At 47.6% G+C, this 25,690-nt stretch overlaps 2 protein-coding genes across 4 annotated transcripts in view; one reads left to right on the forward strand and one right to left on the reverse strand.

Annotated features, from left to right (window-relative positions):
- Positions 1-4,922: 4,922 nt before the first annotated feature.
- On the forward strand, positions 4,923-11,838 carry PIK3IP1 (phosphoinositide-3-kinase interacting protein 1). Of its 2 annotated transcripts, none has more exons than XM_039725864.1 (6): positions 4,923-5,361; positions 5,511-5,627; positions 5,710-5,829; positions 7,839-8,024; positions 8,160-8,238; positions 10,221-11,838. In XM_039725864.1, the coding sequence occupies exons 1-6, from the start codon at positions 5,289-5,291 to the stop codon at positions 10,426-10,428; spliced, it is 783 nt and encodes a 260-aa protein (XP_039581798.1). In that variant the 5' UTR covers positions 4,923-5,288; the 3' UTR covers positions 10,429-11,838. The 2 variants fall into 2 exon arrangements, with proteins under 2 accessions (XP_039581798.1, XP_039581799.1); XM_039725865.1 differs by having other exon boundaries at positions 4,937-5,361; positions 5,713-5,829; positions 10,221-10,773.
- Positions 11,481-25,690, reverse strand: part of LIMK2 (LIM domain kinase 2) — a 31,486-nt gene continuing 17,276 nt past the window's right edge. For both annotated transcript variants that reach the window (XM_039725860.1, XM_039725861.1), the window contains exons 6-15: positions 24,195-24,391; positions 23,330-23,516; positions 20,875-20,961; positions 20,020-20,151; positions 19,699-19,755; positions 19,464-19,529; positions 18,501-18,675; positions 17,110-17,165; positions 15,170-15,327; positions 11,481-14,624 (exon numbers count right to left, since the gene is read on the reverse strand). In XM_039725860.1, coding sequence (XP_039581794.1) covers positions 14,468-14,624; positions 15,170-15,327; positions 17,110-17,165; positions 18,501-18,675; positions 19,464-19,529; positions 19,699-19,755; positions 20,020-20,151; positions 20,875-20,961; positions 23,330-23,516; positions 24,195-24,391 — 1,272 coding nt within the window. In that variant the 3' untranslated portion in view covers positions 11,481-14,467. The remainder of the gene's footprint in view (positions 14,625-15,169; positions 15,328-17,109; positions 17,166-18,500; positions 18,676-19,463; positions 19,530-19,698; positions 19,756-20,019; positions 20,152-20,874; positions 20,962-23,329; positions 23,517-24,194; positions 24,392-25,690) is intronic.

The raw sequence follows: 25,690 nt of genomic DNA on the forward strand, positions 1-25,690 counted from the left end.
GGCTTTTTTATGTGTTCAACTTTATAACCTTACAGCCTTTCTGATGGCTTGGGATAGAGGTCACATGAGTGGTAGTGCTATTTAGAGTAGCAGTTTTGCATATTTAAGTGCAACTTTAACCTCGTTTTCCACAATGAAATCTAACTATTACTGTGGTAATATTTCATTATTATTGAGGTTTAAACAGCAGAGTTTGGGGCTTTCACTGTGAAATTGGCTTCCATAGTGAGTGAAAGATTGGTAGAAGGATATTTTATAATCCCATCCAATTCACTGGAGGTTTATTTGAACAGATAACAGAACAGAAATCTTTATTCCTTTTGACTGAAATCTCCAGTTGTTTTGACGCTGCCTTTTGACATTTATCATGTGGAAATAATAAACAATTATTTTAAGGTAGGCATTTTCTAACAAGAACAAATTGGGTTATCAGACTGCCCAGCTTTGCCAGGTACTGTTGGGCACAACTGCAGTTTGAGATGTAAGAAAGTTACAAAAGTATGTTTTTTACCTTGAAAAACAACCAAACAACATATTCTCCTATTGAAATGAATTCCTACATCAATGCTTATTTGTACTTTCATCTAAGTCAGCATTACACATGTAGAACTTGAGAACATCTCCTGTATATCTGTTTCCAGGATTCCTTCCCCTACAGAACCATTTTGTAAGGTAGGTATTGGATATCTGAAGCTTCCAAAGTGCTTTGCAGACATAAAATCATTTCTGCCTCTGTGACATTACTAATACTAATATGGGAAACCAAGGCAGAAGCTTGCCTAAGGTCAGGCAAAGATCATTAAAAAATTGAGAGTAAAGCTTCTGCTCTTGGCTCAGACTTATGTTTTCTCTGAGTAGATCACAGTATCTTTCAAAATAGCTTCCCTTCCTCCACCCTTAGAAATGTGTGCTCTGGCTTTTGTCAGTAGCAGCCTGCATCCGTAGCAAAAAACCAATCAATGAAACAAAAAACCCATCAAAAACCAGTGCAACTGAAGACTGAAAGATCTTTAGACAGCTGTACCCAATTCCTAACAATATTGCTATGGTTTTATGGTATCCTGCTACAGGACACACCCACTGGATAGCAGGTGAAGCAATCTGTGATGCAGATACCGAGACTGGAATGCTGCAGCCAGGGAAAGAGCTGAGGTGTGATCCGTGGGGACCTTCACCACTGCTGCACACAGATGTCTGTCAGCACTTGGGCCCTTAGAAGTGAGAAAACTGGAAAGGCACTGGGCAGTTCATGTTCAAAAAAGGACAAAAAAATGATGCTGTTAAGAGGACTCAGTGTGTGAAATTTCTGAAGTCACTGATTGCTGAGAGTATTTAGAGATAATCTCTTAATGCTTCTCCCCAGTAAACAATAGGACCCAGATTGTCCTCCTGAGGCCTCTGGCCTTTTATTACAGCCCACACAGAAAACTCATCTGAGAAAGCACTCTGAGTTAGTGGAGCAAACTGAACCAGTCTGAACCAGTTCAAATATCACATATGGTTGTTTTGCTTCTGCAGACTTCCTTGTTAGTCCTTGGAGGCTGTGGCTGGCATTTACTTTGCAATAGCTCATCCTGTCAGACCGAAGGGGGAGGAGAAAGCCTCTCCTTGAGCATGTCAGATGCAACAGTGCCAGCAGATACTCCTGTCCCTCCACAGCGACTCCTTTGTAGTCACTGCCTCTGTCTTGATTTTTGGTTATACTCGGCTCAGTTTCATAAAGTCAATATCTGATCCTTTTGTTACAGCCCTGATGTTCTTTTATTACATTCAAATTGTGTCTAGGATAGAAATGAAACACATTTGTTTCTAATTCCTACATCATTGCTTACAGAAGGCTTTTTACAGGTGAGACCCAGAGTTGTTTTCATGATCAAGAGAGAGGCAGCAAAGAAATAAAACCACTGCTTTTGTTGGAGTTGCAAGTACTCAAGTACTTAACAGTGTTTACTAACATTCAATGCTTGCAGCTTTTTAAGCTTAAGCACAAACTGCTCTGATATTTTGTTCATGGTGAGGTCTCAGAATTGTACTATTGCCACTCTCAAGCATCGCCATTTATGAAAGAACCAGAAAATTGAGAAAAAGGAGTTTTGGGGAAAACTGGAACAATTATTTTGATTACCTAGGAAGAAGAAGAAGAAAGGGGAGGTTATGGGAACATGACGTGTGTCCTGTTGCAAGGAGGGCAATGGTCAACTTTTTCCATTTTAAGCAATCCATGTTAATTTGGCTAGGAAGGATTACTCAGATTAGAAAACTCATTTTGTTTACTCCCCTCAGTGTCTTATTTAGTAAGATTAAGTAATAAAGCATGTTAGTTCTTGCCTAGGAGGTTAGATGAACTTCTGCCTGGCAAGATCTGAACACACTTGGCTGTGGCCAGAGAAGGAGGGTGGGTTTGATGGCTCCCTTGCAGAGTCATTCCAGAGCTATAGATCTGGGGCTGCCTCCCTTGGCACAGAGTGCTGTGCTGTTAGATTCCTTTTTTTGTTTGGTTGGGTTCTTTTTTTAATCTCAAAACACTTTGAATTTTTCCACAGGTGAAAATGTAGAACAAATAAACAAGAAAGAGCAGCTGACAGACAGGAGAGAGAGAAAGCAGACATTGTTTATTCTGGAACCTGTATAAAGAAAGGTACCAGCTCACAGCTGAAACTGGTTCACACTGAGTTTAAGGAAGATGTTTAATGTCCCTCATTCCTAAAAATAATGTATATATTTTCCTGTAAAAAGTGGGGATGTGTTGTGATACATGTATGTGTATATACCAATAGACATCTAAGTGTAAACTGTGTGAGGAAGTAGCTGCAAAGCTATTAACTTACTTATAGTTTGGGTGGTTTAAAATCAAGTCCTAGGAAATAATGTCATGTTTAATCTCTAAAAGTGTAGCAAGAAAAGCAAACCCATTCCTAAGCAGTGGAAAGAGCAATTGAGTCTGCCTGTGACAGCTGCCACCTGGCATCCTATTAAACTTAACTCTGTGAAACTGCCAGGCATAAGTCTTCCCTCATCCTGGAGAAAGCTAGAGATGAAAGAAAAAAATTATGCTTAGAAGTCAGTTGTGGAAAAGGCTTTGATCTTTACCATTAATGTGAAGGTTTTTGCATTTCTTCCAGATTCCCCATTGTCCTTCTGTGGACTAGAAACTCAAATTGTTTGCTGGAACTTGGCTGGGTGTAATGAGAAGTGCAAATTTATCTTGTTACATAGTAGGAGAGAGAGCTAGGAAGGTCTGAGGTTTGTTTCCACAGAGATTACTACAGTTCTTGGATCAGTATGTACAGAAGGAGGTGCTTTCTGTGCTAGGTGGCATGGAAGCATTAGTTAGTCCCATGAAATGAGCAAAAAGACATTAATTGTGCAGGTTGGCAGTCCATCTGCAAGGTTTTGGACAGGCAGTGCCTTGGATGCATGTGTGGCCCTGCAGTTTCTGCTGAATGGAATCTGTCCCATAAAATCTGATGAAGAGATGTTACAAATAGGCAGCTTGATTGAATAGCCCTTATTAAAAATTCTTGCTGACTCCAGTTAGCCTTGCCTTTACAGAGAGTAACTGGAGAGCATCAGGAATGCAGTAGCAGGGTGTCTGTGCAGAAAATGAGCATAATTGCACAAAGGCTGCATCTTGGCTGGTGATGTCAGTCAGGACTGGCACATACAGTTGGTTTTTGGTTTCCTGTTTTGATTTTTTGCATATTTTTTTAAATCTGACATTACTAAACTAAATTTTCTGTAGTGGTAAATCATATTGTTAAAGTGTGAGTCACACAAATGTATGCTAAGACCTGTGGTGTCATACTTGGTGATAGTGCTGCTTAATTGACCTGTTTCCTCATTACCCATCTCTCATGCTGGTACATCTATGTTTTTGTTCTCCATTGTGGACTGGATGCAGCAGGTGACTTGGCTGTAATGGGCTTAAAGTGTTCATGACCTGGTGAAAAAGAGGCAAAAGTTGGGTTGGATCAGAACCTTGAGCAGGTTTGTTACACAATTACCTGTAGCAGCCTGACGGAGAGCACTGCCAGGATGGAAACATCTGGGAGTGGAAGGGAAAGACCACTGCTCCAGCCAAGCACTGCCTTGAAAAGTGATTCATCCAACACTGGAGCAGCTTCCTGGCATAGAAATACTTCTTATGTGTTCAGTGGTTTCCATGTGATTTCAAAGAACTTTAAACGAAGGGAACTTCCCTATCCTATTCTAAGAAGGAAGGTTTGATTGTACCTCATGTAACAAAAAGGAAGGGAAAGTGCAAAGAAGTGAGGCAGGCAGGTTGGCCAAGGTCAGGAAGAACTCTGTGGGAAAGCCAGAAATAGCACCTTGTGCTGCAGGCCTGTGCCTTGGCTACAAACCCATCAGTTGGCCCAGGCTGCCTTTGCAAGCTCATTGTTGAACAGGACCAGCTATTCAGTGGCTTGTTTTTCACTGGTGTAAAATAGAAACAGTGCTGAGGACTCCAGATGCTGCATACAGGCTCTGGCGCTGCACTGTCTGAACCCCTTGGCATGTTCAGAAACAGGAGTATCTGTTGTAAGCCGTGTGAAATGTCTGCAGAGAGGCTTTATCATAATGGCTGGATGCCTGCAGTAGAACTACTCTAAACCATTTTCATGCTGTTTACCTTGGTTTTTTCTATAAGCAGGCACAGGTCTTAGAGTAAGCGCATAGAGTCAATGAAAAGTAATGGATTGGCAGAGGCGAGAATGTAAACCCCGTTAAGGTGGAGCTGCACAGCCTCCCTGGCGGTGTGTAGCCCCTACAACGTATCTTTAGAGCTAAGGGAACTCAAAGGGAGAGTAAGGGCAGCAGGATTTAGTCCTTCGTGATAATTCCTTAGGGGAGAGAACAGTTTTAGGTCTCTGACGATAAACACTTTTCCTGCCACAGGCAATTGTTCAAGCGTAGTTCCATGTGGAAAGTCTCCTCTTCTGGTCTAAGACTTTTCCTGCGACTGCAGGAGATAAGCCCGGAGACGCGGAGCCCTCTCGAGCCAAACAACCTCACAGCACCGAGCTCGGTCCCGGGGCGAAGGACCCTCTGCGGCAGCAGCTTCCCGGCTGCCCCGAGCCCTGCCCCGCGGCAGCCGCCCCTTCCCCTCCCGGGGGCGGGCGGCGGCAGCGGCAGCGTTAGGACCCGGCGGCGGCTGCGGGGCGGGGGGGGAGCGCAGCCCGGCGTTGTTTACCGGGGAGGGGAGCGCCGGGGCAGGTCTCGCCGCGGCGCCGAGCGGAGCCGAGCTGCGCGGCCGGGCTGGCGGCGGCTCCTCGCCCTCCACGCCGAGGATGCTGCCCGGGGGTCCGCGGTGGGCGCTGCTGCTGAGCTCGCTGCTGCTGGGGGCCGCCCGCGGCGCCGAGGGTGAGTGCCGGCCCGGCTTTGTGGGGGACAAAGGCCGGTCTCGGGAGGGGGAACACCCCCGTGGGGAAGGCTGGGGCCGTGCTGGGGAGCTGCCCCGAGCGGCGGGGGCTGCCCGGGCCGCCCGCAAGGCTCGGCTCGTCTCTCCGCAGAATGCCTCCGCGGCAACGGCGCGTCCTACCGCGGCAGCCGGCAAGTGGCCTCCGGCGGCGCCCCGTGCCTCAACTGGCTGCTGGTGCGGAACGGCCCCGGCGCCGCGCTCCCGGCAGGTGGGTCCGGGGCCGGGGGGCGCGGGGGGCTCTCGGGGGAGCGGAGGTGCCGCGGCCGCGCTGACGGCCCGCTGCTCCCTAGCAGTCGATGAGGACCACAACAGCTGCAGGAACCCGGACGGCGACGCCGCGCCCTGGTGCTACATCCAAGGCGCTACCGGGATCCCCGAGCGGCGATCCTGCGACATCGCCCAGTGCCCAGGTAAGAGCGGCCGCCGCCGGACCCCTGTGTTCGTGCCCTCCCTGGTGTGCCCCCTACCGCTGGGGCTGGGTTTGTCACCAGGGTGGGGTCCCCCCGGCGCACAAACAAGCCCGGGCTACGCCAGCACCTCCCTCGGAAACATCGCGTACCCAGGGCTCCCCTCCAGCCCCCCCTGTGCGTGCACATCTGCCTCCCAGCAATGCCGCGCTCCGCCCCTGGAGCTTTCCATTAGTGCCAGAAAAGGCCTGTGAAAAGCCCCCACTCCCCCATAATTCGCTTGTCACTATAGCGCTCTCTTGCTGTGTTGTAAAAGGCCGAGGTCTGGACATCTAGGAACTGCTGAGGTGTGGGTAGACTCTTGATGTGGGGTATGTTATGGCTGACTAAAGAAGCGTCGTACTTTTAAAGGAGTGCCAGTGGGAATTTGAGTGCGGGGTGCAGGGGAATAATGTGGAAAAAATGAGAACTGGAAGGGAGGACAGTGAGAAATGGAAACACTGGATTCCTCCTGTCTAGTCACAGTGAGAAATGGAAACCCTGGATTCCTCCTGGATAGTCACAGTGAGAAACAGTTTGCCAAAAGATCTGTAGCTGAAGCCTGTTTCAGGGAGAGGAGGTGTCAGCCTTGACTGACATCACAGTAACCACTTGGGGTTTTTTGAACTGTTTACTACTTTCTGAGCCCTGCAAAATTTACTTGCACCACTGTCCCTTGAGACTGCTATCCTTGCATGTAAATACTTTTCCCACGCACATACACCCTCCCCTTTTTTTCACTTTGCTCTTTTTTTGCCTGCTTTTCCCTAAAGATGAAGCAAAAAAATGTTGTGCTGCCAAGATCCTTACTCAAAACACTCTTGCAGCTTTAGGATCAGAAGAGTTACCTGACCTTTCAGCCATTTGCATTTTTAATAGGTTTAATATTTTTGCATCTCAGGGCAGGCACCTTTTCATGGTCCAACAGTTCACTTTAGTTCAGTTGCCCTGGCTGACCCTACTTGAAGTTACTGTGCAGGACTCCTGATTTCCTGTCTCTGACTCCCTTCTGTACTTCCATTTCACATTCCACTGAGGACTCAAAATGGCTGCAGATAGAAAATCCACCTGGAGTTATTGCCTGCTGGGGGGGAAGACGCAGTGGAGTGAGTTTTCAGGTGTAGATGCACACTGTGAATAGCACTTCCAAAAAGGAGGGGGGTTTGTGTAGAGAAGGTAATAGATACCTATTTTACACTGTCACAGCTTTTACAGTGCTACAGCTTCCATTAAACCATGTCATGAAAGAAGGAGCTACCTTGAAAATCTTTCAGTGCTGCTGATGAAAAAGAGCATTGATATAAACAGGGCTGGGAAGGAACATGTATCCTTGGGTGCCATTTCTGGGCCTTGACTGAGGCAGGAATTGTCCTCAGTCAGTGGCTGTGCTGCCTGAGGGCTGCTCTGACTTAGCCTGTGCAGTGGTGTCCCAGACTATCAGTACACTGAGGGACCAGGGAAGAATATCCCCAGGTTGTTTTCACACCAGCTGGAGTCTCCTGTCAGACTTTCCTGTGTCAGGAAGATTGAGGCAGAAGAGGGATAAATAGGCTCCTGGGAGATTTGGGATGGAGATTCTCATAATCTTGTTCAGCATGATTGAAGCTGCAGCCTGTACATCGATCTATACACTAAATGAAGTCATTCTGCATCCTCTGGACTCACGCCCTGCACCTGGGTTTCAATCTGCTGTCTGACTTCTTTAATCTGTGGTGGTGCCTTGGACTCTCAGTTAAATAGGTTCATGTCAAAGGAAAGTGGGGAGAGGAATACATTTCTTGTCTACTCTGGTAGGATTTCTGGCAACAGCTTAAGGGGAACAAGAGTTTTTCAGTATGCTTTGAAGACAGTTCAGTGATACCAGTCTAGAGCTGTCCCACTCTCAAGGCACATGTTGTTTTGAAGTACTTATAAGTGCTTGGTATGTTGTATATATATTTTTCTATATTTTTTTTTTCTTCTCCTCTCAACAGATGCTACAGCTAGCACAGCCCCAGTCCCTACAGCAGAAGCTGGTACTTCCCAGGAGGATGAGCAGGTGTTTGAACCAGCTGACACCTTGCCCTCCCGGAGCGAGGCAGCCGCGGTGCAGCCCGTCATTGGGATCAGTCAGAGAGTACAGATGAACTCCAGGGAAAAGAAGGACTTAGGGACTCTAGGTACAAACCCAGGATTGTGTGATTGATCCATTCCTGTAATTCTGGCAGGACAGACCTGTTTTGAGGCTCTGAAAGCAACATTACAGCTGGATCTGCCGCCTCTTCATTTTGGCTCTTTTTTCTCTCTTTTCACAGGTTATGTGCTGGGGCTGATCATGATGGTGATAATCATTGCCATCGGGGCTGGCATTGTCCTGGGATACATCTATAAGAGGTGAGTGGCTGTTCTTTGTTCAAAAACTGGTGTATATATAGCAGGAGTGTCTGAGCATCTGCAGACCCAACCACATCCCAAGGAAATGGGACAGAAGCGTATGTTTTGTTATGGCACATTGAGCAAGTTTGTTTGTCACACTGAGGAAAGAACTACTGAAGAGTTAACTCTGTTCTTCTCTATTCCCCCATTACTGTGATGTTCTATCTTACTTAAAGTTTTAAATTGCCCTCTTCAATATTTGGGGTTTTGTGTGCATGTGCACCTTGATGTGGCTTTTTCAGACATGCTCGGGAGCAGGATTTTCTCAGAACTAGAAAGAGCAGATCTCCGCTGCCCTTACAGGAAGTTTCTATTGCTCAGAAAAAACACAATTATTTTAGCAGGCCACCTGTTCCCCTGATTTCTCTAGTCTATCTTTAAAAGAAAAACAATTGGTAAATTTTTTTTGCTACTCATGCATTGTATCCTATGAAGCTGACTATCAGGTAGCGCTTTTTTTTTGGTCCAAGTTAATTTTAACAAAGCTCCTGTATTCTTTAAGGTCAGTTTTGATTTTGACTTCAGTTACTTTTTTTTCAGTCACTTCACTGTGTTGGACAGTAATGTTTCTGTAGCTCAGCAGTGTGTGAGGGTAGTGGCAGTAGTTGTAAGAGAGAGGGCAGGATTAACAAATAGCAGTGATTGTCACTGCAGAAGCAAAGGCCCAGGCTCCCTCCTCTGGGAGGGTTTGTTCTATGTTTTGGCTGTTTGACAACAGTCTGACACAACCAAGCAGAAGGAGCCCTTTCCCAAGCTGGGACATGTCCTTATGTAAGTGTTTATAATAAATGCTGACAGAAAAAAAGCAGAGGGAGGAGTGTTACATAAGGGGCAAAACACAGAGCGCTGCTTGTCGAGGAATCTGATTTGAGGTGTCACTTGAGAGAATGCTGTCTTGTGTGCTGGCAGAAATGGCAGCCACTGCTGCACGCTTGTAGGCAGCTTTGAAAAGCAGCCGAAATGCTGACAGGAAACCCCAGCAGCTCTGCCTGCTTGAGATCATGAGCCTTAGGAGGAGCAAGTGGTGCCTGTCCCACCTCTCTCCTGTCCTCGGTGGGAGGAAGCAATAGACCAGTGTTGGGCTTTGTCCAAAGGCAGCTTTGCTTCTCCAGTCACACAGAGCTCACAGCAGGGATGTACTGCAGGTTTACTGTCTCCTTCCCTGCCTTGATCTCAAAATTGCATGTGCAAGCTGGCAGGTTTGGGTAGTAGGTGTGGTGAGAAACCTTTAATGGGTTTAGTAGTTTTTGGTATACATAGCTCTTCTGGAGACAACATGCTATTAATGCCAAATCCATTTTTAAAGTCAGGCAGTTCTTCCGCAGCACAAATTACAGAGGTGTTCCTTCACTTAGCAACAGGCTGGAGACTGAGGTAGGTTTGAGGAGCTGGTTGTGGCATTAAGCTGTTATAGCTGCAGTGATAGAAGGCAGGGCCAGCTCTGAAGTCAGCTTTAATACTTTCTGGACAGCTTAATTTGCTGCAACAAAAGGCAGAAGCTGTCACCACCTCCAATATTTGTTTCAGATGAAGCAGGTTACAGAAGCTCTTTTCCACAGCAATGGCCTCTGCACTGTCTCACTTCTCCCCTGGGCCTGCACCAGGCAGTGCTGTGGGACTGTAAAGGATAAGGAAACATATGGCAGCTCTGTGGTTTGAAGGAGGGGCCTGGCTGTACAGTCATTTATCAGCAGCAATGTCAGTAAATAAGCCAGTTTGAGGCAGGGACAGACTTCACTTGGCTTGCTTGCTTTTCAAAAAGGCTCAACTGTGGTCCTCTGCTTACAGTACGGAGTATTTGTGGCCCTTTGTATGCAGCTGAAACCACTTAAATCTTAAAGAGCAGAGTTCCTTCTCTAGTCCTTCAGCTTTACTGAGACTCTCCCTCCAAGCAGCAGCACTCACCCCGTGTGTATGTTTTGGTTTTTTTTGCAATGCAGGGGGAAAGACCTGAAGGAGAAGCACGAACAGAAGGTTTATGAGCGTGAGATGCAGCGCATCACGCTGCCCCTGTCAGCCTTCACCAACCCCACGTGTGAGCTGGTGGATGAGAACACCATCGTGGTGCACACGGACCCGACGCCCGTGGAGGACACGCGGGACGGCGGCGGCCCCCTCATGGGGCAGGCCGGGACTCCTGGGGCCTGAGCAGCTCAGGCAGGAGTGCTACAGGCTGAGCAAAGCCTCCAGCTTCCCACTGTGAGTGCAGGGGTTGCGTGTGTTCATTTCTATTTTGTTTTCTTTTTGATGAACGCCAGAGGAAGGTGAAGCAGAGGAGCAGAGCAGTGGGCTATTCATCATCTGTTTGAGGGGCACCGTTCAGCGCGTGACCAGCTGGGGACTGGTGTGGTGGACCTGCTGCTTCTTCCCACCTATCTCCATGGTGTGCCAAGGAGCTGGGGGGGATGATGGGCCAGGCTTACAACTGGCCACAGATCCTGTAGCCTAGAGTGTGGTCGTGGCTTCCTCTTTCTATGTTCTTTTCCTATTTAATGGTGTGCACTGTTACTTAAGTTACAGCCTGGAGCCTCAGGAGAGAACAGTACTGCAGGGACTGAGGGGAGCTTCATGTCAGATTTAGCTAGATAATTACACTCTGATTAGAGTTACTGCCTTTTTGCTTTAGTGGCTGAGAGCTGGAATCGCTGTCCAGAATCCAGCTACTGGATCAGGTTTTTTTCCAAGGAAGAGCTTATTTGAGGGATGTCTTTGGCCAGAAGCAGAATGTTTAGTCCTAGTGCTCTCCTCAAGCTCTTGAAAAATCCAGGTCTTCCAGGGCTGAGGCCACTTCTCCATTCCCCTGTGGTGCTACATGCATAGCCACAGTTTTAGGTGTCCAGGAGGTCTGTCTGTACCTCCTGCTCACTTACACTGATCAGGAAAGCAGGGGTGACTGGTAGACAGTTTGGAGTGAAAAAAATGAAACTGCCCTTCAGTTACTTACAGCAGGTTAAACACTGAGGATAGATAACATCCTCTTTTGAACTCCTTGGCTTCCTACAGAGTCAGTGCTGGACAGAGTGGCCAAGCTGTGGAGGTCACCCTGCTGACAGTGCAGCAGTTCTGGCTCTGAGGGCAGAACAGGGCAGCTGTTTTGTAAGATACTGAAGTTCTGGTGTGGCGCCTGGCCCAGCCTCAGTCACACACTCAGCTTGTGCAGCAAGACTACTTACTTACAGAGCCTGGTCCTATTAGAGAGGTTTTGTAACAACTTTTATTAGCATTTCAGGGGGTTTGGAAGGGATGGTTGCTGCAGTGTCTCCCTAATGGCACCAAGGCAAGGCCAGTTCAGGGAAACATCTGTCCCCGCTTCAGGGGATTCAAGCCATTCAAGTAAGTTTTGTAGCCATCTGCTTTATAGCTGTGGGCTTAACAGGGAGCAGCACTTGGCAGCAGGGGTTTTAGTGTTAACGTTTGATTCAGAAAAGGGAAATACTTTATTTTTAAAGGCCTTTGAATACCATTTCTTTGTAAAATGTTTTAAATACCTCATTATGAGAAGGTACAGACTGTGCTGCCTTGTATTAAAGCTTAAAAGAAGAATGCTCTGTAGACCCATGTGGACTGTGGCTCGTCTGTGCATTCCTCCTGCCAGAGCAGCATCCTTTGCCACGTTTCAGACTTGGAATTGAGAAGGGAAGATGCCACTTCGGTTTGCCAATCAAAGTCAATCCCTACAAGCAGTGCCTGCATGCACCAACACTGACAAGGGGCATGGAGCGTGTCTCCCTGCTGCCAGCAGCTGCTCTTGGACTGGGACACTGTTCCTGAAAAGCAGCTGTGTGTTACTCAGCAGTCTGGTCATGGGAACAAACTCTTGGTTACAGCCCCTTCCTGCACTGAGCTGGGTCAGTTCTGCTTTGGTGTGCTCAGCAGCAGCTCCATCCCTTGAGAAGTACAGTGGAGACAGAGCACAGCAGGTTACAGGAGGTACTAACAGAGCCAGCATTTTTGGTCAGTTGTTGTCTTAACAAAAGTCCCCTGAACTACATATTTCAGAATAAGATGTTTCCAAGAACAGGTTGTATTTTTTTCCCTGGTTTAGAAAAGGAAAATGGAGACGCTCCATGATCTGGTGACTCCTGTCCACCCTTCAACCAACCAACGAATGAACAGAACGTAACTTGTTCCCTTTCCCTCACTCCAGGGTAATAGTCCTACAGAGCACTGCACTGTGATTCTGCAGTTCTGTGAATGTGGCAGAGTCCACAGACTCAGAAAGAGGTGTTCTGGATGCTACCTCGTCTGGGCAGTTGCCATGTTGTGACTACAATAGAAACCCGAGAAAGTGGCGGCAGCTTCCGCCTTTTATTTAACAGAGACCACAAACTCTTGTTCTCAATAGCATACAGGTACTGCTTTTTAATTTAGTTAGAACGTGGAGCTGTGCAAATCACAGTTCATAAACCCCACCCACACATCACCCAGGACTCTCCCTTCAGGGGTCCCCTCACAAACCAGCCTGGGAGGGGCAATGAAAGGGCAAATCCTATTAACAATCCTGGATCCACTGGACCCAGCTTAGAGAGGCTCCTGCCTGACTTACAGCACAGGGAGTCCCCAGTGTTTCTAAAACACCACTACACAGACTAAAAACACGCCCCTTGCATAGCTGATGTCAGGTGATGGCTGGTCCCATGTTATTTTACATAATACTTTCAACTCATGGGTAGGGGAGGAAACCAAAGTAACAGCAAAGACTAACACCCATTCCCAACCATTCAATGCTGAAGGGAGGAGGAGGGGAAAAAGGAGCACACTAAAAATCCAGTTAAACCATGATGTTTGTGAGACTTGGAGCAGAACCCGATTCAGCTTTTTGTTCAGTTCTGCCAAGCATGTGAGCTACTGCAGCAGTAGCTTCCTTCCTTCCTTCTCCCACCAAGGGAGGAAGAAGTGAAGTACTGGAAGAAAATACAGCCCTACCCACCTCCCAATGACTTCAAGCCCTTTTTTTCCCCCCCCAGAGCAGGGAATGACCCTGAGGAAAATTTCTGTTTGGAGAATCAGCTCAGGTGCTGCTGCAGCAGCTGCAAGAAGGACCTTCAAAGGGAGCAACTTGCACAATCTGCAGGAAAGGACGAGGTAGTGGCAACTGAATTATTAGTTCTCCAGCTGCCACTCCAGGGACTATGGGACATTCTCCAGCACTTTTCTATTCATGACAAGTCCATCCTTTAATTAACCTTGGGCAAGTCCCCTTTTGCCACTGTCCATGCCCAAGGTCTGAGCCACTTCAAACCTTTGGCTTTCTGACAAGCACCTTGTGCCACCATTTCTGTCACCTCACATCCACAGGCCAAGAGCTCAAGCACTCAGGAATGTCCACACCCAGTGCCTAGTGCAGAGTAACTACACATTCAGGTTCAAATACTTTCACCTAGGTTAAGGTTTTGGGCAGGCAACCTCACTGCAGGTGCAGGGTCTGAAAATGCTCCAGTGGCTCATTTGCTGCCTGCCTCATTTGCCATCAGGAGGGGCAAGCAGAGCTCAGTCTTAGTGTTTCTAGGCAGGCTTTTGGAGGTATTCAGAGACACAGAAGGAATAAAAGCCCACAAAACCAAAACAACAATCCATATGTGCTTCCCCAGTCACGGTATTTCAGGAGAGCTGCCCGATTCCTGGGGCTTTTTACTCCTTCCTCTGATGTGTATCAGAGGCCAAAATCTCAGTGGGTTGTTCTGGGAAACACATGCAAATACATACATGTGCTGTCCTGGTGAGACATGTTGCTGGATGTCCAATTTCCCCAGCTTGCTGGGCAGGGCAGTCAGTGGGAGAAGCTGTTCCAGAAGTACTGGTCCTTACCCAGGAGAGTCTCCTATAGCAATTCCCTCCCTGGCAGACAGGCCAGGGTGGCTTCACAGCTTGCAGCCAAGTTCTAAGGCACCACAGTAAAGAAGCCTGAAAAGGCCAGAGAAATATTTCTCAAGCCAGAAAAATAGTGTTCAGCGGCTTTCCTAGGTGCAGCTGGCAGGAAACAGTCCTTTTTGCTTCTGAAACATGCCAGGAATCCACAGTGAATCAGGATATCCAAGAAGAGGGAAGCTGGGTGGGGAGAGAGAGGCAGTGCAGCAGCTGCACAGCGTGGTGCCCCGTTAATGCCCTGGAAGTGGCTGAAGTGCATCTCCCTCCCTGACGCTCATCCCAGCTGCAGTGAAGTGGTGCAGGCAGCAGGACGAGCAGCCTAGGTTGTGTCTTCAGGTAGCTTGTCACGGTTCAGTCCATACTGCACACTCACATTGTGGTCCAGCTCCTCCAGCTCAGATGGAAGGGGGATGGCAAGTTCTCCCAGGTACAGAGAGAGAGCTTCAAAGGAGTCTTCCAGCTTGGAAAAAGGGGGCCTAGAAGAAGCAGTGAGGAAACATAAGTAGGAAAGAGGAAGCAGAACAGCATCTGGAAAGGCTGAGCTAGTTGTCCCTCCAGGTCCCTGTACCATGTACAGATGGTGAACAGGGCCAGGATTTCCTTCCCATTCAGCTTCCAAGACTGCAAAGCCCTCATCTGTCTGGGCTACCCTTTTTTATAGCCAGGGAGGTCTAGCTCTTTGGAACCTACTTGGCAGCAACACTGTTCTGAAGCTACAAGTTTCATAACTGAAATCAAACAAAGTATTTACCTTACTGTCAAAGTCTGCCCCTACTCTTTGTACCTGAGAAATCCTGAACAATCATTCCTTCTTTACTCTCTGTCTTGGAATTGTTTCAGACATCTCTACCATACAGCAGTCTCTCTCCCAAACTGTTGAGTCTGAAGCCTCTCACTCATGGAAGCCTTTGAGCATTCCCATAGATGGCTGGAGCTCCCTCTGTGCAGAGCAGCCTTCCACTATGGGAATACAGACATCCTGCAGGCTTCCAAAGAGGAGTCCTCCAGACCCCAAACCTACCTGCTCTCTGGTTCCAGTCTGCAGCAAATAGCAGCCAGAGGGAAAAAGGCTGGAGGACAATCAGCAGGAACAAACTTCTCCCAGAACAGCTTGACATTAAGGCCAAAATCCAGTGTGCGTGGGAGACAGTCTGGGTCAGCATAAACCTGGCCTATGATCTAGGGAGAGTGAGAGAAGCACTTAAGTACTGCAGTAGATCAGGCAGGGGCTCCTTCAAAATATTATTGTGGAAAGGAAACAACAGAAACTGTTCTTCCTTTCCAATGGAGCTCATGGCACTATGTACAGACAAACATCACTGGAAACTTTTTCAAGACCTGGCGATGTGTCCATGGCTGTGGAGGAAGTCCCAGATGCCTTCTCCTTCTGCCCAGGGTCTCTCTGCCAGAAGACACAGCATGATGGGCCCCTCTCAGGGAGCTCCACAGTGTCTTGCAGCTGGGGATGATGCAGCCCCTCCTGACTGCAGGTAATCAAGGCAACCTGCATCACCATCCCATCCCTCCCCTTTCTAACCATGTTACCACACCATCAGCAAAGCCCCTCGGTACAGAGCCTGTCCTAAACAATGCTGGGAAGTCAACAGCACCTCTAATTCTGAATTGTTCTGCCAGTGACAGAAGGCAGATTCAGCCCCCACCACAGCCAGAGGGCTGGGACAGACAAGAACAACCATAACTGACACCCAGGAGGCTGCAGGCAAAGCAGAGCCACTAAAGGGCTGGGTGGACAGGGCAGGCCTGCCCCAGCATTGCCCCAGTGCTCACCCCCTCCAGCACAAGTGTAGGAGGGAAGGAGCCCACAGCAGAGAGCTGTGGGGGGATCTGGACTCGGAAGGTCAACACAAACTTTCACATGGACAGAGTATTGGGTTTAAAGCCTCACTGGGTATCATAGAAAGGGTGTTATTTATAACCACCCAGGCTTTTCTATGCCAGTAACTCAGCACGACAGCTACATCCTGTAACTAGACAGAAACACCCATTATGTATTTTGGCAGGTTTATGTCCATATCTGTTTGAGTGTTTAATTTTAGGGGGCTTTTTTGGCATCATAATTTTGGTGACAAAGAGAATGTTCTTATGCTGTTACCCTTTTATTTGTCTTTTTTTTCTAGATGAAACAATTGTTTTAATCCCACATACAGATTTTTCAAGTTCCTAACTCTATCACTCACAGCCACAACATTCTCTGAGAGGAGGGCCCAGTGTAAACAGAGCTCCAGATGAGGCCACAAAGATTTATGCACAGACATTTTCTTTGTCCCCTTCATCCAGACACTGAAAATGAAACTGTGCTGGCATCCCCTGGTGTTCCTGCAACTGCTGTGTTACACGTAACACTGTGCCTTTCATCTGTATTTCCACTGTCATACACACCTTTTAAACTGAAAATACCTTGCAGCTTTCAAGTGCTGCTTTTTGTTCTGCAGATAGAAAAGCCTGATATAACAGTCAGACTCTGCACTGGCTCAGAAATAAACTAAGCCAACAGACTTCAGGGTGCAAGCTTCAATAATCGACCTGCAAAGAGGTTTTTGTTTCCACCTCTTTGAAGTGAAGTGCCATCCCCAGTGGAGGCCCTGAATTTGCTGAGATTATGCAGCTGATTGTTCTTTTAATGAGGCAGAAAAAAAAACCCACCCACAGTTCTAGGGAATACATCTACTTTCAAACAGATAGCAGGCTTAGTCAGAACTTGATGACTATTTTACAGCTTCTCTCAGTCCAGGAAGAAACTGGGACCAGAAAACTACAAGACAGTTATCTTCCTTGAGGAAGCAGAGGCAGGGTAAGCTTGTTCTCCCAGTCTAATTCACTAATAATGTGCTGATGTGCTGTTAGGTCACAGGCTGCACACTCAGATGCAGAGATCTGGGTGATACCATGTGTACACAGAGATGGGGACATTAAAGATGCCATTTAATGTCCTTGTCTTACCTCGCAGAGAACAATCCCAAATGAAAAAATGTCCACCATCTCATCGTAGCTCTGTCCTGTAGGAAACATGAGACATTCAGCTCTGTAAAGAGAGTTACCCACCCAGGTATTTCAGGAGCTGCCAGTACCAAGCTTAACTAAGGCTATTCCCTGGAGAGCCCTAAAACAGGAGACAAAGCTAGGCTTTGTCTTGAGCAGGGTCAGTCACCCCAAGATCTGTATATCCCAGCTGCATTAATTACACTGCCATTACAGATTTTAAGCCTGCTTCTCTCTTGTACTGGGGAATTACAGGACAACACTGCATCAGATCTGAGCAAATGCTAAGAATAACTATGGAAAGCTCTGCCCATTTTCATTGATTGCTGTTCTTGTGGATCTCTACAGAGCATGGAGCCAGTGCTCAGCTTCCCCAGCAGCCAGCGAGTCCCTGCTGCAGTGGCTGCAGAGATAATAAATTACACACCGGCAGCACTTTGATCCTGGGAAAGCTGGCAGGCTCCAGCACGCCATGCTCTGCTTACAGACACACCCCTCCCAAGCCACTAACTGGTAAGCAGCCTTGCTTTCAGAGCTGATGTCAGACTATGATTTTGCTGTTCTCTTGACAAATGCCAGGACTGAGACAAACTCTGAGAAACAGCCTCAGACTTCTTTAGGGCTGGAGGCCTTGAGGAAAGGCAAACAGAACTGTACACAAGAAAGCAACATAGAAAACTGGGGGAGAGGAGCCCAGTCCTCCCTTCCCCAGCAGACTGTGCTGGACAATGCTGATATCCCAGCCAGCCAGACTGCCTAACCTGGTCAGAGAGACCTGCTCATTACAAGGCAATTGCATCCACTGTGTTTCACCCTCACCTCAACTCCTGCAGGGGCAGCTTTTCCTCCAAGGGTCACAGCTCAACCTTAATGAATGCAACTGAGGGCTGCATGTCAAACCCCAGATTTCCCTGCACCTGAATCCTGAGGCTTCAGCAAACCTGGCAGCACATGGCCTCTCCTTAGATCTGTGCAACAGCACACATAAATCTCATCCCAGAATGTAATGATTCCCTGTCTCAAGGGGCAGTTCCAAAGCATGAGGCTATAACAGAAATTGATCTTGGGTTTAGTTTTATCTCAGCTTCTTTTGTCTTTCCTTTTATTTGGATTGTAGCAAGTTTATTCTGTTGCCCTCCTGAAGAATCCTGTTGGAGCCAGAAACAGTTCCTGGCCTGGTACAAAGGCTTCCCAGGGCAGGCACTGCAGGACTGCAGCTATGGCCTCTGTGGATATAAAAGCTTCCACATTAGCAGGTCTGAACCACAGGCTCTAAAAGGTTTGGTTACCGGGACATAGAAACTTTCAGTAATCCTGTCATCTCTGTGCCTTGTCCCAGGCTGTCTCCTTACCATTCAGCATCTCTGGGGCCATCCAGTACGGGTTCCCAACCACCGTGTAGCGCTTTTTCCGGTCGCTCTTGCGCAGCGTCCGTTTCTTGGCAGACGGCTTCTCCAAAGTGGGCTTCTTCCTTTCCTCCACAATCAGCCGAGACAGACCAAAGTCAGCCACCACCACGGTCTTATCCTGCACAGGGGATTCGGTACAAGACTGGTCACTCTCAGCCCCTTTCAGGAGGAAAGAGGCTGCAATTCCTGTTCACTACCAACCAGAGTCTAAGGCAACTATCCAGGTTCCCTGCAGCCACATGAGCACAGCAAGATGTCCAGACAGTGTAAGATACCCAGTTCAGGATCCCAACTCATCACTTGCTCCCTTCATTATCTTATTTCCTGTGTGGTTGCTAGAACTTATCCCATCAATTTGGCTACCCTTGCCAGGGGAAACCTGGACCTTTCCTTTAGATCTTCCTCTTTTACCTGGTCAGGAATTAACTTGGACTTTCATCCTGGGTTGTCTGAAGCCAAGTGAAAAAGGGTGGGCTTGAGGAAGTGAAACTACACAAAAATCTTGTGACCCAGCATTGAAAAAAATGAGAGAACACACATGTGCACACACCTACACATTTGTCTGAATCCTGAGTGCCAATAAAAAGTCATACAGTGGTTAAAACAACAGAAACAACTGCAGAGAACACCTCAGAGTTGAGATACAGAACAGAACTGTACTAACTCTGAGAAGGTGACTCTTATAGGAACTGCTACCAGAGGAAGGGTGGTAAAAGAACAGAGCACAGAAACAGTGAAAGCTGGATCAGTCTGGAAAATCTTGCGTGATTTTTTTTGCTTGGGGCACAAAGCCTCTCTGAACTCAGTTCTACCCTGACAAAAGAGGGAACATCATATGGAGAAAACCAAGGGAGGAGGATGCCAAGGAGAGAAGCAGCATGCTGTGGGAACTGGGGTGTAACTCACCAGCTTGATCAGGCAATTGTGTGAATTCAGGTCTCTGTGAATGATGCACATGGAATGCAAGTAAGCCTGGAACAGAAGGAGAAAAGCTGGTGTTAGGGGTTCCCAGCTGAGCATTTACAGACTCCACAACCCAATTCCAGCAGTCAGGCAGTGTCCACAGTCCCTCATACACCACCCTCCTGAAGCCACAAACCCTGACCCCAGAGTCTGCTCTGTTATGAAGAGTCCCACTCACCATTCCAGAGGCAATCCCTTTGGCAAAGCTGACCTTCTGCTGCCAGGGGAATGGGTCCTGAAAGAGAAATGCTCAGTGGTCAGGAACCATCTTACCAGCCAGCTGGAGACAGCAGTTCCTTCACAAGAGGGACTCTTACCGTGGTCAGAGACACACGATACAGCCCCAGCAAGAAGAGGCTTCCTGCCTCAAGCTCACCCACAGCTACGAAGCAGCTTTACTACACAGCTCCAAAGAAGACTAATAAGGAGTAGTGAGGCTGGCACAACCACCAGCACACCGAGGCTCACCAGCACACGTGTCCCAGGTGTCCATACTCACTGCATTGCGGAGGAAGTCCTTCAGCGTGCCCCCCTCGATGTACTCGGTGAGCAGGTTGAGCTTCTTGTCCTTGTACAGCACACCAATGAACTTGAGCACATTGGGGTGGTCCAGGCTGCGCATCACCTTCACCTGCAAGGGACATCCCACCCAAAAAGTGAATGGAACAAGTCCTGACAGATCCATTCTGTGGTGAAAAGCACTCCAGTGCTCAAAGTCCTGTTCAGGGATCACAGAGATCACTCAAACCCAACCTTAAGGCAGTCAATTAACTGTTGCCTCTTCATTTTCATGCTGTGCAATTAAGCTGATCTTAGTCTTTAAGGAGAGCATCCTTGAGTCTGGCTAACATTTCAGAGGGCAAAACTCTCCAGAGCAGCTATTGGGTCTGTGCTGTGTGTGTCAGGGCCACAACAGCAGTGTCAGGTGTTTAGGGAACTGCCTTTAAGCTAAATCTGACTTTGAAAAACATGGTAGGCAGCCACCAAGAAAATAGTTTTGCTTAAATACAGCGTGAGCCTTAAATATCTTACAGATATTGGCCCTCATCCTTTGTACTTATGCACAAGGCTCAAGGGATAAATCCTTTATGTACTGCACAGCTCAATTTGCCTCTGAAGGTGCTCTTATCACTGAAAAATTAATGAGCTGGAGCTGAAGCAATGTCTATTGCCCAGTGTGAGTCACACTTCACTGCAGCAAACATTCAGCTCATGTCAGCTTTTCCCCATGCAATGTCTCCCTCCTCAGCACCTTCATTCCTGCCACGTTGCTGGCAGGATCTCTCTCTCTGGAGAAGATGGGAGAGTTCTACCATGCTACTGGCTCAGAAGCTGTTTGAGATCCTGCTCTTACCTCAGTCAAGAAAGTCTTCTGTGTTTCCTCATCACAGCGAATCAGCTCCTTCATCACCATCACCTTTCCTGTTGCTTTGTGAGTCACCTGGTGGAAACAAAACCCACAACTACAGGCAAGGTTCAAGAATACACATGTCCAATGTTCCTGCAACTTCTTTAGAAGTGCACATTCCCCACCATCCAGAGAAGAATAGAGATGGGAGGAAATTCAGAGCCCAGGGATCTGCTGAAAACCACGTGAAACTTCTCCTTTTGGAATTCACTGAATCTGCTGTATGTGAAACAGAAACTACCTAAAGCTGACAGAGCACCATGCCAAGATCCAGAGCTGAAGGCTCCAGTTTGGGCAGCACAGGGCTGAGTGTGCACCAGGCTGCCAAAGCCTCCACACTGGTGCATGCTCCAAGTTCCCTTATGGAACAGATCTGTCCAGAGGGATGCTCACATTTTGTACACAGGCTTCACTAACTGCATTCTGTATCAGCAAAAGAATCAATGTTCATTTGCATCAGAAACCAAACCAAACAACCCAAAACTGCATTATAAATACTTTGGCTTTATGGGGAATCTCATCCACATGCAAGTGGAACTGGAATGCACAGGCTGTTCAGTTAAGGCAAGAAGCAGTTAATTTTACCTTGCTTCTTTGGAGCAGTGTGTCTCAACATGCAAGGAATGTCCTAGAACAGTGCAAAACACAAAGAAATCCATCACAATAATAAGGTAATAAATTTCCTGGCTCTTGACATAGAAAGCATTTCCAGTTCCTCAAGAACTGTGTGCCTGTCTCCAACTAGTTCCTGGCATTTTGCTGTATTATGGAGGCTTTTTGTAACCAGCTCAGGCTTGCTTGCACAGGGTGCAGGAGTGAGTAGAAAGGATCCAAATTCCTATGAGCATGTTTTCCTGGAAATCCTCTCCTCTTCACTTGTTTAACTTGGACAGCTCTGGTTCCCTAAGATCTGCAGTGAACTGAACAGCCACCTTGCCTCTCTGATCAGAAGAGAATTATGTGACCAGATACAAGACTTGCTGCATCACACCCAGTCAATCTGAAGCCTAAGAAAAATGTCACTTTTTTTTTTTATTTTTTAAGGTAGGAGGCAAAAAAGTCCTTTAGAAAACCTCTAGAACTAAAATCCAGAACACATGACCCAGTTACAGTATTTAGGAAGCTTATGAGTTCTTGCAAACACTGTGACACACCAGTTCTGTTTGGAGCCATGGACATCACAAAGCTGACACAGGTGGAATGTGAGTGCATGGAATAACACAACAGAAGCAAGAGTACAATATTCTTCTGCTCCCATCTGAAATCAAGCATCCATACACAGGTAATGAGCCAGGGAACACTGCATGTTTCAGCCAGGGACATCTAATATCCAATGATAAAGGGAAGTGAAGAGACAAAGGCAAGGCTAAGTGGAATTCTTAAGCTGACATACCAGCAAAACTAAACCAAGTGTCACATGAAACTCCATGGGGGCAAATTTAACTCCCAGAGCATGCACCAGAACAAGATAGCCATGGGGCAATTTGAGCAGAAAAGAAATGCCTTTGTGCCAGTAACTGCTGGGACACAGATGACAAAAGCATGCAACAGAGCAAAGGTTTCACTTACCTGCACCTGTTATTTCTCTATGAGCAGAGAAGAAGAGAAATATGCTCATTAGTATGGATCAAGCATTGGGGTTGTAGTGCTGGCTCATCACCTCCCATGGAAGCATGAAATGAACATGGTGGCTGGACACCTCAGGTTTATACCAGTGTAAGGGGAAAAGTCCCATCCCATGGTGAGTGCAGCCTGAGTACTGAGGAACTCACAGAACCTTAACAAGGCAGAGGAAGTTGCCCCTGATGCTGTCAGGAATGTTGGGATAGGAACTGATGGAGTACCCTCAGTCAAGGTCAGAGAGCTTAAATGCAAGAGAATGCTATGGATTGAGATTGGAACTGTGAGAGTCATGCAAGACCTGGCCACTACCCCCACACTGACAAGCCATTTATGCTGTGCCAGGGGTTCAGACATGGTCACTACATCAGCCTAGCAAACCCCTGAACATGCCACACTAAGGGTGGGTAAGAAATGCCGGGGAGCTGAGTGCACATCATAGGAAAGATGCTTGTAAGAGGAAGTGTGGCCTGCTCCCCATTCTCCCTCCTCAGCCAGGAGCCTGCTGTGACAGGCACTCTGGAGTGCTACATCTGACTCATGAGATGAACATGTACAGCCAAGGTTGACATTCAAATGGGACAAAGTCAAAATCATCTGCAGTCAGACACACTCATGGTCAGGGAAGGAAACAGAAATGGATCTCAGAGCAAACCAGGGAAGATCCCAGACTGATCACTGTTGGGAAGGCAAAACCACCGAGAAGGTGGGGAAGGATGCCAAGACAGGCAGACATTGCTGTACTCAAAGTAATTGATGGATGTTTGAGGACCTCCCTCACCTTGATCGCTTGTCCAAAAAATCCTTTTCCTAGAACTTCACCATGAATCAGGTCACAGGGCCGGAAGATTTGCTGGGAGCAGCTGGAAGAGGAGCGCAGGGATTCAGAACGACTGATGTCACGGCTCAGAAGGAGAGGTTCCTTTGGAGAGCTGGGGCCGGGAGACTTGGAAATGCTGTTACTTCTCCTGGAAAACAAGGAGGACAGGAAGATCAGGGAAGCTGCTGGGTAACCTTTGGTCCCATCATTCATTGCAAAGGGACCACTTTCTAATGTGCTCCAGTGCTTTCACTATCTCCAAACCCAGATGCTCTCCCAGGACTGTGGAAGCTCCTTATGAATCCAAAGCAGCTTCCAAGTCAGAGCTGCCTAACAGCAACAACAAGCTCTGCTGCACTGGCAGTCTGAGGTGGAGCTCTGAGAACTGGGGGAGGAAGCTGTGAAGACACATCACTTGCTATCTCTAAACAAACTGGTAGAAACTAAATGAGCAACTGAGTCCTCCACTCTCAGAAAGACTTTTTCCCAAGACCCAGGTCTCAGCCAGATTCCCCTTCCCCAAATTCTTCCCCAGTCATCCAAGGCTGGTAAAAACCTGACCTTTACATTAACTGACTCTGAAACTTAGTAGCTTTTCTCTGTTAACAGTAGAGCTTCTTTTTTTATTACTGAAGATTTGCCACCCTGAAAGGCAATGGAGAGAGCGTGTACATCAACAGCAGAATCCAAAGCTCTCCATGACTTCTCCACTGGTTTCACCACAGCTCACATCAGAGCTAAGCCTGTCCCCACAGTGACTGCCATCACAAGGCTAAGCTGTCCAGCCAGGGAGCACAGGGCAGAGGCAGTGCTTCCAAGTCTTTACCTGAGGGAGCGCCGTCGCAGCGTTCCTTCCAGGTTCTCCTTGATGTCCAGAGGAGAGAGGGAGCGGGGGGAGATGGGTGTCTTGATGTGGCTGGGGAGACGGGAGTCCAGGCGCAGCCGGTCCAGGCGCTGCGACACAGGGTCGTGCTCGATCAGCAGCTGAAGGGTCTGGCTTGTCTTGCGGATCAATTCCTCCACCTGAAAGCAAACCAAAGGGCAGCGTAGCAGCAGATGGAGGAATGCAAACTACAGGAGACAGAGGAGACACAGGGAATGCCCCTCAGGAATCAGAGGGAGAGTTCAGTGAGATCACTCCATAGTTGTGGTTTAGTTGTGTGCACCACAACTGTCTACCAGACAAATCGGGCTGGCAACACAAGTTCCTTGTGCTATCCAATACTTCTTTCTGGTCAGCTACAAGTAACCTATATAAAAAAGATGTGGACAGGCTGGAGAGGGTCCAGAGAGGGGCCACAAGGATGACTGAAGTGCTGTGAAGCTGCCACGTGAGGAAAGGCTGAGAGAACTGGGTGTGTTCAGCCTTGAGAAAGTTTAGGGGAGACCTTATCACCATGTTCCAGTATTTAAAGAGTGGCTACAAAGAAGATGGAGACTTCCTTTTCACAAGGAGTTACATGGAAGATACAAGAGGTAACGGTACAAAATAATCCTGGAAAGATTCCAGGTAGACACAAAGACAGTTTTTACAAAAAACAATCAGTCCTTGGAATTATCTCCCCAGCAAAGTGGTGGATTCCCCAACACTGGACACATTTATGTTTGAGCTGGACATAGTGCTCTAGATAGTGCTTTTGTCCAGAAAGATTGCACCAGATGATCCTTGAGGTGCTTTCCAGTCTGGTATTTTATGACTACATTAAATACTTTTCTTTCTCTGGGAAGTGTTCAAAAACTGCACAAGTTTCCATCTTGAACAGTGCTGCAAAAAACAGCTTTGCAAAAGCTACATGGAGATCTATCTGAGAGATGCCTCGTGCTCCTCATCTTCTCTTTAGTGCCAACAGTAATAAAACCCTTGGGAAGTGAAGGCAATGGTGCCCCTTACACCCCTGCAGCATCACTGGATATCTGTAGAAAGCATCTACTTGTAAATAAAGACAGCAAATAGTTTTTTTGCAATGGGAACATCCCTAGGAGCAGCTGGGCCCTTGTGTATTAGCAGTGCCTCTAGAAGGATCAGAACTGTGCACTTTACCAGCAGTACATGGGAAAGCCTTCACAGCCTCTCTGTCCTCTGTCACAGCCCTAGACTTTTCTTATTACCTCCCTTCACGTTTGAATGCCACAAAATCAGGACTGAATCCTAACTGCATTTCCATCTGTTACATTTCCTCTCCAGCTGGAAGACAAATCTTGCCTTCATGTTTATTCCTCCTGTCAGCACAAGTACTAGTGGTGTACACACCCTGTATGTAGGGTGGGAGAACAGTGTCAGGAAAGAGAAAAGATGCAGGAAGGCAGAGGAGAAGGAGGCTT

This window comes from Passer montanus, unplaced genomic scaffold, assembly GCF_014805655.1.
Source record: "Passer montanus isolate IOZ18808 unplaced genomic scaffold, ASM1480565v1 scaffold57, whole genome shotgun sequence".
Classification (NCBI taxonomy): Eukaryota; Metazoa; Chordata; class Aves; order Passeriformes; family Passeridae; genus Passer; species Passer montanus.

Bases quoted from the DNA above. Each gene is read 5' to 3' on its own strand.
- PIK3IP1 (XM_039725864.1), top strand. From the start codon at position 5,289: ATGCTGCCCGGGGGTCCGCGGTGGGCGCTGCTGCTGAGCTCGCTGCTG. The intron at 5,628-5,709 runs GTGGGTCCGGGG...GCTGCTCCCTAG, and splicing joins CGGCGCCGCGCTCCCGGCAG to CAGTCGATGAGGACCACAAC. The intron at 5,830-7,838 runs GTAAGAGCGGCC...TCCTCTCAACAG, and splicing joins CGACATCGCCCAGTGCCCAG to ATGCTACAGCTAGCACAGCC.